The 19,399-nt window shown below is 33.7% G+C and overlaps 1 protein-coding gene across 1 annotated transcript in view; it reads left to right on the plus strand.

Annotated features, from left to right (window-relative positions):
* Nucleotides 1-19,399, plus strand: part of Hml (hemolectin) — a 278,319-nt gene that overhangs the window by 125,223 nt on the left and 133,697 nt on the right. Inside the window, exons 28-35 of the mRNA XM_075381665.1 lie at nt 1,938-2,058; nt 4,136-4,279; nt 4,399-4,517; nt 6,335-6,465; nt 9,471-9,599; nt 12,370-12,526; nt 13,438-13,684; nt 17,114-17,303. Of these exons, the coding sequence (XP_075237780.1) occupies nt 1,938-2,058; nt 4,136-4,279; nt 4,399-4,517; nt 6,335-6,465; nt 9,471-9,599; nt 12,370-12,526; nt 13,438-13,684; nt 17,114-17,303 (1,238 nt within the window). The remainder of the gene's footprint in view (nt 1-1,937; nt 2,059-4,135; nt 4,280-4,398; nt 4,518-6,334; nt 6,466-9,470; nt 9,600-12,369; nt 12,527-13,437; nt 13,685-17,113; nt 17,304-19,399) is intronic.

Genomic DNA, 19,399 nt, shown 5'->3' on the forward strand with positions numbered 1-19,399 from the left:
GGATTTTTTTCATTTTTCACTTATAGTTAGCATTTTAACTCCAAAATTTTTTCCATTTTTCAACTTAAGCTCCTGTAATGTATTTTGTTAGCTCATTTTTTATTGTTTAACTTTGTTAACATAATTTTTAAGCTATAAATAAACAATACTAGACAAAGAATTAAATCATATCATAGTCATCACATATTATGACATATGTACCTATGGTTTGGCATGAACCAAAGGATCATGTAACCGATTTTTACTTTTGTGTCTGGAATTTGAATTATCTTCCATAAGCCACATCTTATATCACAAGGTGATTAGGGATTTAAATTAATCAAAAAATCAAGCTGAACTGTTAGGATCAAGAATGCAAGGTTGGAATTTATTTCAAAAAAATACATAACTTTCAGGCTTTCGAAGTCAACAAAAAGAACTTTCTCAGTACTCTTTATTGATGAAAATAATTCGGTTTATTGCACAAATATTGATGAGCTTATGTTGCACTTAGGACAAGTTCATGAACCTGAGGACCGGCGCCTTTTCATAGATTCGTCCAAGTGTAGTTTAAAAGTGGTTCTACTACACAACGGTAACAAATATCCTTCGATACCAATCGCTTGTGGTATTAATTTGAGAGACATACGATGTGATGAAAGACGTTCTTGAAAAAATTAATTATAAAAAACATAGCTGGAACATATGTGTTGATTTGAAAGTTATAGGTATTTTTTTAGGCCTGCATTTAGGCAATACTGTGTTTTCTTGCGAATGGGACAGCCAAGCTAGCGATAAACATTATGTTACCAAAGAGTGGAAGAAACGGGACAGCTTAACACCAAATGGGAAAATATTATTCATGAGCCCTTAGTTGAACCCAAAAAAATATTTTTGCCCTCTCTCCATACCAAGCTAAGACTAACGAAAAATTTTGTAAAGGAAATGAAGAAGAATAGTCCCGGATTTTTGTACATCAGGCAGAAATTTCCGAATGTAAGTGAAGGAAAAATTAAAGAAGGAATTTTTGTTGGTCCTCAAATAAGAGATTTGATCTAAAATGATGTATTAACCTCATTGTTAAATAATGTAGAAGGTGCAGCTTGGGCTTCATTTAAAGACATTTGCAGAACTTTTCTTGGCAAACAAAAATCCGACAATTACCACGATATTGTTAATCAACTTCTTACTTCATATAGAACTATGGTGTGTAATATGTCTTGTAAAATACATTTCCTCCACTCACATCTGGATTTTTCCCCGGAAAACCTCGGAGACGTTAGTGACAAACACGGTGAACGTTTCCACCAAGACATTTCGGTGATGGAAAGCCGCTATAAAGGGAAATCATCAAACTGAGACTGTATAAGACTATACTTCATTTACACTCATACATATCATCCTCTGAAGTATTATCTGAACGGTAATTACCGGTAACGGCTAAACAGGAAAAAGAAAAAAAGAAAAATGATGATGAACATGATTGTTGGTTTGGTTGCAGCAGGACAGCACCACATGTCACACATCTAATGAAACTGTGCATTCTTATGCGAGTTTCTTGGTAAGCATTCTTTTTCTCTTAAGGATTATGGCCTCCTAGTTCACCCAATTTGATGTCCACAGATTTCTTCCTGTAGGGTTATCCTAAAGGAAATGTTTATAAAATAATACAAATATAACAATATAACAATATAAATTTATATAACAATATAAATATACACGTGCTCTACAAAGTGGCCTCAAATATGGTAACATGAGTCCGTTCGTGCATTACTGAAGGGGGCAGGCATTTTGAGCATATGTTGTGAAAAAAGTAAATCTTTAAATATTATTATTAATGTTTTATTTTTTTTATTACTTCGATGCGCATGACTTTTGGATCTGTATGTATATATTTTTAATTTTTCATTGTTTTCTTTCTCTTGTAAATTAATTCAATTCTCTTCTTAATTTTGTAGAATTATTGTTCGCGAAGCTGGTTTATTCATATTTGCAGAGGTCGTTGAACTTGGTATTGTTTTGCAGTGGGATAAAGGTACTCGTGTGTCTGTCAGAGCTGACATTAAATGGAAAGGACGGGTAAGGCTGTTTTAGTTATTTATTAATATATAATTAAATGCATGAGGATCAACCAGATAAGAATTGAGGAAACTTTTTAGTAAGATCCAAAAAAAAAGGAAATAAAAAAAGTAGATTGGTTTTAATAAATTTAAAGGATTTAATGAAAAATATTTTTCTACAGCTGTATCATAACTTTTTAATCATGCAGGTGGAACCTGTGCCATAATGAGAGTCATTATGAAGCAGATTTTCATTATTATACAGGTGTTCAACTGATCAAAAGCGTACTCTTTTTGACCATAACCAGTCAGAACTGGGTATTTGTATCAGTTACTATCATTACTATCAGTTACTCAGCTAATGTATCAGCTGTTGTTTTTTTTTTACTTTGATTTTAATCTGATTTAATAGTTAACAAGCAGAGGTTAATTTGAAAGTGCACCAATAGGTAACTAAGTTTCTTTGTTACACTTTATTCTTCAGTTAATTATGTCAGATTTTGAGGAAGAAATGTCATTGACACCGCTTTATATTAAAGAAAAGGCAGAACTTATGACTAATTACTTACTGCCACAGAAATGTTTTTTTTTTTTTTAAATATTCTACAAACAGTGTATTCTATCACAATTTAAATCAGTAATCACAATATTTTCTTGGCTGTAGAAAAAATACGGTATGCGACTCTCTATAATGGCCATTAATGCACTCTTGCAAAGTTTACGACACTTGGTAAGGCTCGTGCTACAACTACTTCCCACTAGTGCATTAATGGCTGTCATTATAGGCTGTTGCATAATGTACTATTTAAAAACCCTTTTATTTTACATGTTCACTATTTAAGTTTAACCGTGGAATCATCAATTGTTTTACCACCAGATTTGATCGGTTCAAAATACATATATCAGAAAAAACTACTGTTTATTTATTTTTATGTCTAATTACAGTTTTGTTTTTTTTTTAAGCAGTCTAGTATGTAAATCATCGTCATCATTTCTTTTTTTGCTTCTTTTTCTTTTTCCATATTACTTTCATTTTCTTGAAATCCTGTTTTCTTTTTCTTTTGCCCATTTTCTTCCTTCATCTTCAAGAAACATTTGCATTATAAATTATTTTTATGAATTTCATTCTACCCAAACAATCCAACTCTTTCAAAAAATGTTTGAAGTTCCCTTTTATCAGCTTTACATATCCTGTTTAGTTTTTAATTAACAGAGTTTTAAAAAATTTGTTTAGTCTTTTTGGATTGAGTCGAATCATGTGTCCGAGGAATTTTAATCCTTTTTTTTTTCTTACTGCAGTTACCAAATCTTTTTGAGTGGTTTTATAAATTTCCTTATTTGATTTACTCTGTATCCTTGTTCTGTTTTTCTGGGACCGTACATTCTCCTTATAATTTTCTTTTTGATCTTTAGAAGATTTTCTTGGTCAGTCAAATTTGCTCTATCAATTATACATAAGAACACTGGTTTAAGTACGAGGAATATCTCTAAAGTAAAGACCGCTGGGAAATTTCTCTCCTTAAGGTTGGCGAACCTGTCGTTCATGGCCACACTAGTAATGTACAAACTGCATTGTTGTTTGTAAGTTGTCGCGTTGTAGTATCTTTGATTATGTGTGAATTATTACGTTATAAAATTAATAGGAAAATCGATATTGCCGCTGACTGTGAAATACGTGAAGTCATAAATTTTTTAAACCATCAAAAGTGATTTACTGAGAACATTCGGATGGGAAATTTACGATCACCCACTTTATAGTCCGGACTTAGCTCCTTATGATTACCATTTGTTTGGGAAATTGAAAGAATTTTTGAGCGGTAAACAATTCGCGGGTGACGATGAACTTAAAGATCCTGTTAATCAGTGGCTAAATGGATTGGTGGTAGAAGAATACGACGAGGGTATATTGAAGCTGGTGTATCGCTACGATAAATGTCTTAATTCATGCGGCGATTATATAGACAAGTAGTAAAAGGTATGTAATTTAAGAGAATAAAAAATATTTATGAAGTTTTCAGAATAAATGTTTTTACAACAAAACTGTCTTTACTTTAGAGGTAACTTCTCATATATTATTGTATATTCTTTTATTACAGTTGGAGGGGCTCTGTGGCAATTATGATGACAATGAAATGAATGATTTTAAAACTCCATCAAGAGGTGTTCCAGAAGTTTCAGCACAGTTATTTGGTGATTCCTGGAAATTACACTCATACTGTCCAGAATCTCTACCTATTAAGGTATTTTTCTATTATTACTTTTTTTTAAAGTTTGAATTGGTATATAATTTTAATTTTATAAAATTAATTAATATTTCCTTCATTTTATTTGATGTTATTTGTTATTTCTTTTTCATTAGGATACTTGTGCTGTAAATCCTTCTAGAAAAACATGGTCCATTGAAAAATGTTCTGTACTTAAATCTCCTATATTCCGTCCTTGTCACTCTGAAGTACAGGTTGATGCTTATATGGAAAGGTAAATTGCATTTTTTTTATGGTTGAATTTTAAGTATGCTTATGCTTGTTTGTCATATTTATAAGGATAGGCGGTGAACTTACAAAGCAGTTTATCGATGCCCTTTTGCAGGATGGTGGTACAGGGGGGAGGGTCAAAAATGGCACTTTAAAACCAAAATGACAGCTTCCAATCTCTCCCCATTTTCAAATAAAATCCATTTAAAATTTTCAAGTGGTTATAGCTTATTTGTATATCTTCAGATGTAGCAGTACTAGTACATGGTTCCCACAGGTAGAAAATGTCAGGAAATTTAGTCCAGAAAAGTCAGGAATTTTTAGAAAAAAATCAGGAAAAATTGCAAAAAATTTTTGAGAATTGCACCTTTTTTTATCGAATTAAGATTATGTTACTAATGAATTATCTTTTAAGTAATGCCAAAATATATTTTATAAACTTTCCTAGCATCGGGAAGTGGCAACCTCATCACCCAGCACTTTGCAACTATGTGCATCAAGCAGCCATTAATTAACGTGTCCTGTTCTTAGTTACATTACCTAATTTAATTATTATTTTATACTAATGGAGGAATATTCCAAATTGCAGTTAATATTTTTACCGGTGAAATTTTAACAAAAATATACTGTTGAAAAATTTAAATGTCGGTTAACTGTTCTCTTAGAATTTCTGTTAAACCATCGTAATTTTTTTTGTATTTTAAGTAATTAATTGCTTTTAAATCACATCTACACAGACTTCTGTTTAATGAACAGCGATAAGATATCAATTTAAACCCAGAATTTAGTTGTTTGAAAAGAGATAGAGAAGTGTTACATGCTTTTTGTGATGTGTGTAAAAAACATTTTGTTCTTTGCCTGGATCTTCTGGTCAGAGTAATGGTTGGTTTGCTTGGCATTTCTCCCGCTACCACCCCATTCGAAGCGAAAGACCGAATGTCTGTGCCACAAACGGCTACTGAGCCTTGAAACAGTTTAGTGACCGGTGTCCTAATTAGCTCCTATAGCTAACCTAAACGCGTGGTACCATACACCATTCACTTGCTTGTCCCACCGCCCGCTTGTCATATATCATTAAAATGGGTAGGCGCACACCGTCAATCACTAAAACATATATGACTATCAGCAATTAAATTTATCTCGTCAAAGACAGCAATTCGCTGCCACGCCTAGGCCGCTGAATGCCAGCAAGTACCTGTACACCATTAAAGCGGTTGAAGCCCTAATCTGGCTGGTAACCAGCCATATCTCTCGATCAGCTTCCTACAGCAGCACGGTAGGAGTCTTTTCCCTTAGGCAAACTACTGATGTCTGTTGAACAAAGCAACCGCATCAAGGAACTCCCACACGGTCCGACAATGAGGCTCATGCCACATCGACTCGCCGCTTGTGAGTGGCCAATTTTCCCCTTGACCTCTAAGTTCCAGTTTTCACAACCTTTAAACTGTTCATCTCCGTAATATCCTTGCCAAAAGGTTTTGTTTACATATTTATCAATTCATCACTGCATTTTAACCCAAAGTTCAATACATTGTCATTTTTCAACAAAATAAATTGTCACATGTAATAAAATATATTATAATTACTTGACTACCGAATTTGAAGTACACTTCTAATATAGCTGAAACTATTGATATGCTTTTTAGACATACTAGCCATTGCGGGGAAAAAGATGAACTCTGTCAAAAATTAGTATTCAGATTTAAAAATTTCCCGATTATTTTTTTATTTTGCAACATACAAAAAAATTTAGTTATCATTATGTTATTTACGTAGTGCAATATAATTTTATTGAATCTTGTATGATTTTTGTTTTTGTAGATGTATTTTTGATACTTGCGCCTGCGATCAAGGTGGTGATTGCGAATGTCTTTGTACAGCAGTTGCCGCATATGCCCAAGAATGTAATGCTCATGGTGTATATATAAAATGGCGATCGCAAGAGTTATGTCGTAAGTATAGTAAAGAGTCTAATTCATACCGATGTTGGCATTCATTTAACACTATGACTATAGATTTGGCATGATTGTCAGAGTGGCATAAAAGAGCGAAAAAAAATTTTATCGCTGCAACTGCAATCTTTCTAAACGCATTCTTTACTACAGGATGATTTTTTAGTCCTGTTACCCGATTGTTAATGTCTGGTAATTTTTTTCTAGGAAAGAGAAATTTTGTTTTGTGACACGAAGTCGGTAGCGCTACTCAACCGGTATAGATACGGCAGTGCGAGTAGATTCTCGTTGACCTGTGTAAACTTTTGTGCCGTTCGTATTACGAACAGAATGTCTTTTACCGTAGAACGAGTTTTCATTCTTGAACGATATTTTGCTACGAAATCGTACGCGAGTGTAAAAGAATAATTCCAAATTAAATTTGTTGGTGTTCCTCCGCCAGAAAAAAATGTCAATTTCTAGGCTAGAAAACCGATTTCGAGAGAGAGAGGTAGTGTTTGCGACAGAAAACGTAGCGGTCGACCAACTGCTTGACAGATGAAGTTTTAGAGAATGTGAAAACAAGATCGCTCAATTCTTCACAGAAAAGTTTACGAAAACTTTCCGTGCAAGTCCGTTTGTCGTATTCAAGTGTTCGGAAAGCCGCTAAAAAATTGGAATCGTATCCGTATCGCGTACGACTAGTCAAAGAGCTTCAGCCTCCAAATTTAAACAAGCGATTGCAATATCGCCGTCGGTTTAGGTCTCTCGTAAACGATAACGGAATCGAATTTTTAAACACAGTTTCTTTAGTAATGAGGCTTGGATCCATCTCGACGGTTACGTGAACAGTCAAAACCGTCGAATTTGTACGGTTGAAAATCCTAACGCTTTACAAGACAAATCTTTGCATCCTGAAAAAATTGGATGTGCGATATCTCGTCATCGTTTAGTCGGACCCGTATTCTTCGAACAGACAGTAAACGGTGAAGTATACAGGAATATTGTACGCCGATTTGTGTCCCTCCTGGAACCTCAAGAACGGTATTGCTGGTTTCAGAAAGACGGCGCTACATGCCACACATCTCGAGAAACCGTGGATTTTCTGCAAGAGTTCTTTGACGATCGAATAATAAGTAAGGACTTATGGCCTCCAAGGTTCCCAGATTTCACATTTCCTGACTGCTTTTTGTGGGGCTATATTAAGTCCGAGCCCTTCAAAAATAATCCTCACACTATATAGACTTAATCGCGAATATTTCCAATGCGACTCTTAAAAAAAGGTTTCTGCTAATTTTCTGAAACCCGCAAGGGGTGGGCATTTTGAGCATATTCTTTAACGATTATGTAAGTAATAGCTTTTTATTAAATCTCTTTTGTAAGTAACAAATACATTTTTTTATTCCACCTAAATTTCCCTTTCTTAAATTACATTTAAAATTGGGATTTTCAATTTTTCATTTTTTAATAAAGTAATTTCTAAAAATTATTTCAGAAACAATAAAATTTCCTATCACACATTTAATATATTTACACATACAGCAATCTTTCTTCAAAAAGGACACCTGTGGTAACGGAAAATTTTGTTCTTCAGAGGTGGTCATCTTAGAGAATTTTTTTTTTTTTTTGTCTTCAGTAATTTGACTGGTTTGATGCAGCTCTCCAAGATTCCCTATCTAGTGCTAGTCGTTTCATTTCAGTATACCCTCTACATCCTACATCCCCAACAATTTGTTTTACATACTCCAAACGTGGCCTGCCTACACAATTTTTCCCTTCTACCTGTCATTCCAATATTAAAGCGACTATTCCAGGATGCCTTAGTATGTGGCCTATAAGTCTGTCTCTTCTTTTAACTATATTTTTCCAAACGCTTCTTTCTTCATCTATTTGCCGCAATACCTCTTCATTTGTCACTTTATCCACCCATCTGATTTTTAACATTCTCCTATAGCACCGCATTTCAAAAGCTTCTAATCTTTTCTTCTCAGATACTCCGATCGTCCAAGTTTCACTTCGATATAAAGCGACACTCCAAACATACACTTTCAAAAATTTTTTCCTGACATTTAAATTAATTTTTGATGTAAACAAATTATATTTCTTACTGAAGGCTGGTTTAGCTTGTGCTATTCGGCATTTTATATCGCTCCTGCTTTGTTCATCTTTAGTAATTCTACTTCCCAAATAACAAAATTCCTCTACCTCCGTAAAGCAGAATAAAGATATATAAAATTAGCAAAAATAAAACTTTACAAACTCCGAAAGGGGGTGTAAAGCGATCGGTTAGCAGAAATACTAAGAACTAAAATAAAAACTATAACGAAACTAAAAAACTACAACTAACATAAAAAATATACATATATATAAAAGCAAAAATATTAAATATGGAATTAAACTTATATCTAATATCACTGACGACTTTATCGCAGTCGGTATTTTAAAATACGACAAAAATTATTTAAATGAAAAATAAAAACAAAAAACGGTATAAAATTTACATAAATATAGAATTTTACAATACCTGAGACGGGTGTCCCTTTTAAGATAACAGAACAAACAAACAAACCAGAAACATAAAAATAGTTGGCATAGACATAGCCATTCGACATAGAAGTCGAATGGCTTCACTAGCCATTCACTAGCCAGCTGTTGCTTTATGCACATTAAAAACATAAGCAGTAGAACTATGAACAGTGTCATTTATTATAATTTGTCACAAGGTGGTGGTGCTACACATATCAGATAAGTCTCGGACATTTTCGTTATTGACAATAATTTTTTTTCCAACTTGGCAACTTTGTGTAATCCAGTTGTTGTGGATGTTCATCGGTTTTGAGAATACACGATCAGAAGTTATACGATTTTCTTCCCGTCTACCTTTTTTAATAAAGATTATTAATTCATTATTTCTCTGATATATTGATATAATTTAGTAAAAAATTGTCTATTACAGAATGTTTTCTTGTTAATTTTTAATTATTACTTGTGTAAATATTTTTTTTGTTTGTTTGTTTCATAATTAGCGATACAATGCGATGAAAAATGTTCAGAATATAAACCGTGTGTACAAACATGTCCGTTGGAAACTTGCGATAACATTTTACTTCATAAATCGTTAACGCAGCTGTGTAAGCAAGATGTTTGTGTAGAAGGTAATAAATTACTTTTTGTTTCTTTTTAATATTTGTACACCGTATATTTAGTGTGACCATAAAAAAAACTATGGTACATGGTTTTCTGTACTCCTGTAAAACATTTTTAGTAATTACTATTAAAAAAATGTGAAACAGATTCTTGTAAATTGTATTATATTTAAATAAAGGTAAATGAATGGCGGTTTTATTTTTACTTTTCATACAGTTGATTAATATCTACACATTTGTACTAAACGAAATGGAGCAATGAACAGTGCTCCATTTCATCCCACCCCAGCGTGAAAATCTCACTTTCTATTAGTGTTACAGCAATAGTGATAATGGTTTGAAAGTCCCGCATGATCACCATTGAGGATAACAAAAGTATTATCCTTCATGAATCCCGTAATAAAAATGCCAAGCGCATTAATGTCCCATCATTGCTACTTGTGCATAGTATCCTAAGCTTTGGTGTATTTTCATTGAGGTACCATGACATTTCATTTCAGTAATGACGCAGACAGTCTTGTCGGTAAATATAATCATCCCTGTTTGCATTAAACTGAGATATGAACCAGTATTTTTACAACAGACTAAAATTTTATCGCTGCAAGCACAAAATTCATTACCTTTGGTGAGCTATGCTCATATTCAGTAATCGCACTGGTACTTTCAGTCCCCTATATCAGTACAGTGTGGCAGTTCATAGTAGTACACATCTGAAAAGTTGCTGAAGATAATGATTCCGTGAAACTATTAACTTCTCATTTCAGCATTTCGATTCAGAAACAAAAATCTTTTCTTTTTTTTTGTTAATACCGAGTACTTGCACTAGTTCAATCTTCAAAACTATCGGTTGCACAATACAGTGTTTTAAGTTTATGTAAGTACATGTAGTGGATTTATGGTGACTACAGATATAGTCTTGTCTAATGCGACCATCTCTTCTCTTGATGTACATGGAAACCTTCATCCTAAAATTTCTGATTCCAATTTGTATACATTTTTAAACATTTGTAGAATTCTGTATGAAATCATCATCACAATGTATGTAATTTTCAAGTATTCAAACTTACAGAATGTATTAATATATCAAATCAGTGCCATCTTCCTACTGTCATTCCCTGCTGGAAAGCCATGGGAATTATATGCTTGCATTTTTCATAACAGAAATTAAAAAAAAATTACTTTTAATGTAAAACTATGTAGCATTTGTTTTGTTTTTTTTTAATTATGAATTATTTAAAATGTTTCATGTGTTCTTTTTTTTTATAATAGCTGAATGTTAGTATTTAGTACACAGTATTTTAAACTATAAAACAAAAATATTTTAAACTAAAGGTACAAAAATTATCTTTAGAAATGATATAAAGAATGTTCACTATTTATAGTCTTATCTGACGTGAAGTTCACAGCCATTGTTGTAAGAACACTTGAATAACTTTCTGAAAGCTTTGCCTTACAACCTGATATTTAAATATTATTTATCTCCGTCTTTTAATTTAGTTATTTATTTATTCATATTGCCAGTAACTGGCAGACAGTTACATTCACCCTTATTTATGAAATGAAATTTGTATCGTTAAAAATCTACTTAGCCTGGTTAGGAATCAATTATAGAACTTCTTGAATGAAAGAAATTACATTTTCATCACAGAAGTTGCTGGAAAACTTATTCAATTATGTATATATCAGGCTTGTTTTTAAAGTAAGGTCCATTTTGAATTTACCACCTATATAACAATGTAAATAGATGGTATTTACAAAGCTTAGTTATTTCAATCAATAGTTGGCTGTTAGCAACGATAGTTTAGTAATTTTGTTGTTAATTGTGTACATTAATCCATTTATAATGAGCGCAACAATTTTTGATCCTGTCCATTGTGAAGTAAAAGAAGTAATCAGAATTTTGATGACAAAAAATAATACTGCGGCTGAAATTTGTAGGCAAATTTGGGTAATTACAGACTAGATATTATGAGTGATGCTAAAGTAAGACAGTGTTGCCATTCATTTCGAGAAGAGTGAATGAACTCTCGTGATGAAGAACATAGTGACCGGTCATAAGTGATAACAAGTTATTTTATTTAAAAAGTTGGTGAAAAATTTTAAGAAAACTGACGATTTTCTTTGATGTTTCACAATTTTTAATTTATGAAGTTTTGACTGAAAAATTGGGTGCCAAAGATGTTAACCAATATGCGCAAGAAAAAATGCCTTGATACAGAGCATTAATTTTTGCAGCATTATGAAAATAATGAATTGTTTGATAGCACGGTTACCCTAGATGAAACCTTGACTTCTTATTCGAACATTGAAATAAAGCAGTATTCAGCGGAATGGCAGCATTTATAAATTTCTGGACTGAAGAAGTTCAAACAAGAATGTTGAGTAAAGAAACCAATAGCTACTGTTTTTTGCGACAAATTTTGTTTGTCAAATTTAGTTACCGTGGAACTACTGTAACTTTAACTTTGGTAGTTATTTATTTAAAAAAAAACCTTTAAAATCGTTTATTCCTTCCCACAACATTTTATAGAATAATTAAAAAAAAAAGTTAAAGAAAAGAAACACCCGCACTGAGGTGAGTTTTCAGTCAAACCCAACCGCACTAAACGCAAGATTGTTTCCGGTGTCCGGGGACCAGAACACTGTAAAATGCGATTTAAATAATTCCGCAGCGGACGTGTTAAAGTTTTTTAAAATGCTATTTGTGTGAACCACCTTTAATTTATATAAAACTATACAGTGTACATTGATTTATTTTTTTCTATTTTATCCTATTCAGGGTGTGAAGCAAAGACATGTCCTACCGGTGAAGTGTACTCAAATACGACTGAAATGCAATGCGTTCCGTTATCGATGTGTAATCCGGTTTGTTTGACCGAAGATGGTAAAGATTATTTTGAGGGTGATTTAATGGAAGGAGACGACTGTTATTCTTGGTAAGGAATACCATCGTTTAAGTTTAGATATGTTTTTGTAGCTTTTATTTATTCGCTTAACCTGTTTAATCAGTCTTGAAAACGTAGAAAATTATATTTTCCTGTAGGTCGATCGTTCCTTCCCACTATCCTTTCCCGGTCGTTGATTTTCATTCCTTCTTCCTTGTATCGGTGCAATGAGATCTGTAACTCTCAATAATATATTTACATTTAGCAGCCAGCGTGATTATTCCTTCTTTTATTCTGAGGATAAAGTGTAGCGATTTCAGTTTATCTGCTATTCTCTTGGGGTTTTGACCAATTTAGGACCATTTTTTAACTTTCCAATACTTCTAGTTCTTTATTTGTTTTGTAGTTCAGTAGTTCTTTTGAACTACTCGTTCAGAAGTACAAGCAGGACTCGTTATTGTGCAACTGAGCTACCGTACAATTTGTTTATAGTGGATGCCAGACATAACTTAGAGAAACAAAACTAACAACAATGAGGGGAATATTGCAAACATCTTCTGAAATGTTATCGTGATAAGGAAGATGATATCCTTTTTCAGTATTGCAATGAGATGGAAGTTGAGTGAGCGTAGAATATCAGCGTTACGTTTACCATAATAAAAAAAATTCAAAATACAATCCTCTACAAACAGTGTTGCAGATTTTCACTTATTTTTGCATTTAAAGAGAGATATTGAGGTAACTAAAGGATGCAGTGAGTCTTGAATTAAGGAAACACCGCCAGATTCTTCTTTAATGGAATAAGGAAATTCGTTTTCCATTAGAACACGTCTATAACTGGAAATAGTGACTACGTGAAATAACAAAAATAAGTTTTTATAGAAAATAAAATTTTACTTTTATTCCGTATATTATATTTTATAAATTTATTTAAATTAATATTACTTTTTTTTTCATTTCAGTTACTGTTCAAGACATAAAAAAACATGTATCGGTCAACCTTGTACTTCTTCAACATTTGAAAGTACAACGGAATTTCTATCAACAATGGAAGACTCTGCCGACCGTTGTGTACCCGGTTGGACGCCGTGGTTTAATAGAAACCATCCTAAAGGGCCTTCTGACGGTGATTTTGAAGATTTGCCGTACCTTGAGGAATTTGCAAATTATACAGCCGACATCAATAATGATAATGTCAAAAGGAATACGGTAATTTTTTTTTTTTTTTTAATATTATTGAGGTACTTTTGCAGTTAACTTTTCTAAAGATGAAACCTTTCAAAGGAAAAATAAAGTTTTTGTTTTGACAAGTACTTATTTTAGAGATCCTGTTTCACGTAGGTGAGATTATAAAACTATAAAGCTCTCTCTTTAGTTTACTCTTATTAGAATTAAATTATTTTATTCAAAACAAATTGTTATAAACTATGTAATATTTATCTCTACGTTCAGCCAGATAACTTTGACATAAGTAATCTAAAAAGTAAAATTCAATTTCATTACTGTGTTCTGCAAATAATATCTTCAAAAAGTTACAACAGTTTGCTCTTTCATGTTAATGCACTAATTGTGATGTAACTGGCTTTAAACAAGCTTGATTACATTGATGTATTTTTTCAAAAAATTTAAGCTAGCCATTCGATACATTTAATTTAAGTATTCTTATACTCTTGCTAGTTGTAAAGACAATAACCATTCCTTGAATGGTTATTCAAGGATCACTTTCATTCATTTTTAAAATCATTCGTTTTACTCTGTCTTTTCCATTCAATCATTGTTGTATTTTTATTACTTCTCAACTACAGTTCTGTTGCTGGTTTTTTTTTTGTTTTTTTGTGGGCGAAAAACACTTTCGTGTTATGATCGCCCGGAATAAAACCACCTTTCATAAATAATTAAAAATAAGCGTAATATAATAAACAGAACTTTTTTTTGTCTTCAGTCATTTGACTGGTTTGTAGAGCTCTCCAAGATTTCCTATCTAGTGCTAGTCGTTTCATTTCAGTATACCCTCTACATCCTACATCCCTAACAATTTGTTTTACATATTCCAAACGTGGCCTGCCTACACAATTTTTCCCTTCTACCTGCCCTCCCAATATTAAAACGACTATTCCAGGATGCCTTAGTATGTGGCCTATAAGTCTGTCTCTTCTTTTAACTATATTTTTCCAAACGCTTCTTTCTTCATCTATTTGCGGCAATACCTCTTCATTTGTCACTTTATCCACCCATCTAATTTTTAACATTCTCCTATAGCGCCGCATTTCAAAAGCTTCTAATCTTTTCTTCTCAGATACTCCTATCGTCCAAGTTTCACTTCCATATAAAGCGACACTCAACATACACTTTCAAAAATCTTTTCCTGACATTTAAATTAATTTTTGATGTAAACAAATTATATTTCTTACTGAAGGCTCGTTTCGCTTGTTTGCTATTCGGCATTTTATATCGCTCCTGCTTTGTTCATCTTTAGTAATTCTACTTCCCAAATAACAAAATTCCTCTACCTCCGTAAAGCAGAATAAAGATATATAAAATTAGCAAAAATAAAACTTTACAAACTCCGAAAGGGGGTGTAAAGGGATCGGTTAGCAGAAATACTAAGAACTAAAATAAAAACTGTAACGAAACTAAAAAACTACAACTAACATAAAAAATATACATATATATAAAAGCAAAAATATTAAATATGGAATTAAACTTATATCTAATATCACTGACGACTTTATCGCAGTCGGTATTTTAAAATACGACAAAAATTATTTAAATGAAAAATAAAAACAATAAACGGTATAAAATTTACATAAATATAGAATTTTACAATACCTGAGACGGATGTAAAGGGCCCCTTTTCAGATAACAGAACAAACAAACAAACCAGAAACATAAAAATAAATAATAAAACGGATACACTAAAAACTTTACCTAAAACTATACACCACAATATCAAATTTTACTTATAAGACTAGCACGATGCAAAAACAGGTACATCCGGTCTAAAACTTCGTTGTAATTGCCCAAAAATTGACGGAAATTGCTGGGCAATTTAAATTTACGACACAAAACCGCATAACGTATGCAATCCACAAGTATGTGGCGCACAGTCATGCGGCAATTGCATCGTCCTAATAGTTGTGCGTGTCCTGTTGACGTCAGGTACGAGATGTTTGAGAAAAGTAATGAGACTGACTTTTTACTTAGCAAATTTGTTATTTTTTTCAAACAATAATATTACCCCCTTCAAAGTTGTTCCCTCGGGCCGGCGGAGTCGTTGTTCCCACTCCTGGTAGCAGCACTGGAAGGCTTCAACTGGTGGGACTTTTAACTTGTCGGTCACAGTCTTTTGAATGTTCTCCAGAGTTCCAAATGACATCCTTTTAAGACACGTTTCAATTTCGGAAAAAGGAAAAACTCACAAGGATTCAAATCAGGTGAATAGGAAGGTTGAGGAACCGTAGGAATGCGTTTTGAAGGCAAACATTCCCTGATGAAAATGGCCGTATGACACGGGGCATTGTCACGATGAAGCATCCACTTGTCTGCAATGTCTGGTCTCACGCGAATCACTCTTTTCCTGAGCCTTTCAAGGCCACCTTTTTAAAACACTTGGTTGACCGTTTTGTCCTGGAGGAACAAATTCTTTATGCACGATACCCCTACTCTTAAAAAAGCATATATAAAATATATAATATTTCACATTTTTGTGGACACAATAACTGGCGTAAGTTTGCGCCAGTCACTTTTAAATTGTTCCTTAAAAGTAAATCAGCCCAAAATCTCGGTCAAGTTTGTTAATGGCCAAATTCAAACCATGCGGGTGGAAATGGGGGGGCTTTTTTGAAAAAACCAAACATCGCTATAACTTCCTTATTAAGTAAAATATCGAATTTGTTTAAAAATCGTACTATTCTTTGGATAAGGACCTAAAACTTATCTAAATAAAGTTTTTTTATCACTAAGAAAGTTATAGCAATGTTTTGTTTTTTTCGAAAAAGCCCCCCCCCCCCCATTTCCACCCGCATGGCAGAACTTGCTGCTTTTGTTCTGATGTCAATAGGTTATTTACCTTAGAAATGTAGCGTTCCTTACGTTCATTAGCCAAGATATCTATCGGTTTGACTCCGGCTATAACACAGACTGCCTCCGGCGAGGCTGTTCTATAAACGCTAGAATTGCTGTTTCCTATAACAGCCAGTAAGAGAAGTCGCTGGTCCTGCAATAAAATGTCCGCGCAATACCGAAAAGCCGTTCGGTGAACCCAGACAGAAATATAGTCCACATCTTAAGGCATCCTGGAATAGTCACTTTGATATTGGAGGGACAGGTAGATGTGAAAAATTGTACAGGCAGACGATATTTGGAATATGTAAAACAAATTGTTAGGGATTTAGAATGTAGGGGTATACTGAAATGAAACGACTAGCACTAGATAGGGAATCTTGGAGTGCTGCATCAAACCAGTCAAATGACTGAAGAAAAAAAATTTTCCTATATATCAAGGTTACAAATTTTTTATTTTGTAGTAAATAATTTTTACAGAAATTCAACCGCTCATCTTTAAATACGTTTTAGCACCTAGTTAAAATTCTTTCACTCGTATTTTACATTTATTAATAAACTACTTATTTGTTACAGGAATATGGTCGTTGCGGTAAAAAAAATATGGTTGACATTAGATGTCGTGATGTTAAAACACAAAAACATTTTAAGGAGTTTCATGAAGACGTAATTTGTACACTCGACTACGGTCTTATTTGTAATGGGAAAAGAGGTGATGATAATAAAATGTGTCGTGATTATGAGATCAGCCTTCTTTGCGACTGTGGTAAATACTTTTGATACTAATTTATTATCACTTTTACTTGATAATGCGATGCTCGTATATGTGCAATCACATTTTTTCAGGGTCAGTCACAAGGAGTGTCTTCTAACCTTGGGATCAACGGAAATTAAATTTTTGTAGGAAAAAATAAACGCAACGGATGTTTCAGAGTAAAATTTGTTTTACTCTGTAAAACTTACACGCGGGTCCAAACAGATCGGAACGCAAATCACCAAATCCGTCCGTAAATAAAACTGTAAAGTTATAAATAAAACTCATGAAACACGCCCGATTATAGAAAAATACAGCAGCAAGGGACATTGTCCGATCTGTAGGGAGAAATATTGAAACTCCCGCCATTCTTGCGTTCCGTCCCCTAATAATCAAACTGATGTTTTTATTGGTTTCGCTGATCACGTAAAGGAAGTAGATTTAATCTTTTCGGGAGTAACATACTGTTCTAAATCCTAATTCATGTTCAGAATAGATTATTTTATTAAATCTATTCATTTTTATGTAGTCATTCTCTGTGTGATTTATCACCTCATAATCAATAGGAAAGAATATTATTTTTATTCATTTTAAATTTAAAACATTTTTTTTTGTAAAAAAATTTTTAAACACAATTTTTATTATAAACATAAACAAAATTATGCCTTCCTTTGGACAAACTAAGGACTTGTCAATTACTACATTTTGAAAAGGATAAAGATTGCTTAACTGGCATTTCTTCCGTCACCACCCCATTTGGTCGCCCTAGAGCATATGACCAAATGTCCGTGCCAAAAACGGCTACTGCGCCTCAAAAACAGTTTAGCGACCGATAATCTAATAGCTCCTAGTGAGCTTACCTAACAGCGTGAGCGGACTAAGCACGGTGCCGTACACCACCTGCTTACGTGTCCCGACCGCTCACTTGTCACAAAACTAAAACTAAAACCCGGGAGGCGCACCCCTTGTTATTATACTAAAAAGACAATTTCCTGTCACGCCTAGGTCGCTGATTGCCAGCTAGTACCTTTCCACCATTTAAAGCGCTTGGAACTTTATCTGGCCGGTGGCCAGCCATTATCTCTGGATTAGCTTCCCACAGCAGCAGGGTAGGAGTCATTATACTTTACCCATAACTAATCTACCGATGTCGGTTGAACAACGCAACCTCATCGAGGAACTCCCACACGGTCCGACAATGCAGCTCTCGCCACACTGACTCGCCGTTTATAAGCGGCCATTTTCCCCGTGACCTCTAAGTTCCAGGGTGGGCCCGGTGTCTGGCTCCCCCCAAGAGCAGGGCAGTCAAACATCATATGCTCATTTGACTAGACCTCCCCACAGACGCACAGCTCATCAGCTGCCAGACGGAGCCGAAACAAATATAGTTTTAAATTTACACTGTTGGAGAGCACTCGGGCTCCCGTTGCCCTTAAAAACGAAGGAGAGGCATACCATCGCCCCAGATCCTGTATAAATCTATACAAGGACCTTCCCTTAGTCGTGGCGTGCCATTCTTGCTGCCATACTTCCATTGCGAGGCTGTAAATCCTCCTCCGAAGGCGGGAGATGGGAACTGTTCGAAATTTAGAACCGGTGTATTGACGATACCGCTCCGCTCCGGTACTGGCCCGGCTCGAAACCGCATCCCAAATACCTCGACCTCTCTGCCTCTTCGCAATTTCCACGTGGTCGCCCGAACTTTCACCACTAAATCGATTGGGTGAGCCTTTCCCAAAAGTATTTTACACATTTCAAAGTTTTAAACATTTCAAAAGACTTCAAGAAAATTTCAAAAAACTTTTCCAGTTTTTTTTAACAAAATGCAAAAAATAATAAATTATAATGTTAATATAAATAACATACTGTTTAAAGCGAGGGTTTGGTTATATTTTCAGCTTTACGCACTGTTAAATCTAATGCACTTAAATTAATGCTTTCATGAAAACTACAGCATCATTTAAGTATACATCAAGTATTAACCCAATTATTTTAAAATGTATTCTGTAATAAACATTACTTTTAAAATTATAACAATAATGTAGACAAAAAACACAAAATAGTCATCTTAATATTTAAAATAAACAAAAGTAATAAAACATATTTTA

This window comes from Lycorma delicatula, chromosome 13, assembly GCF_047948215.1.
Source record: "Lycorma delicatula isolate Av1 chromosome 13, ASM4794821v1, whole genome shotgun sequence".
NCBI classification, from domain to species: Eukaryota; Metazoa; Arthropoda; class Insecta; order Hemiptera; family Fulgoridae; genus Lycorma; species Lycorma delicatula.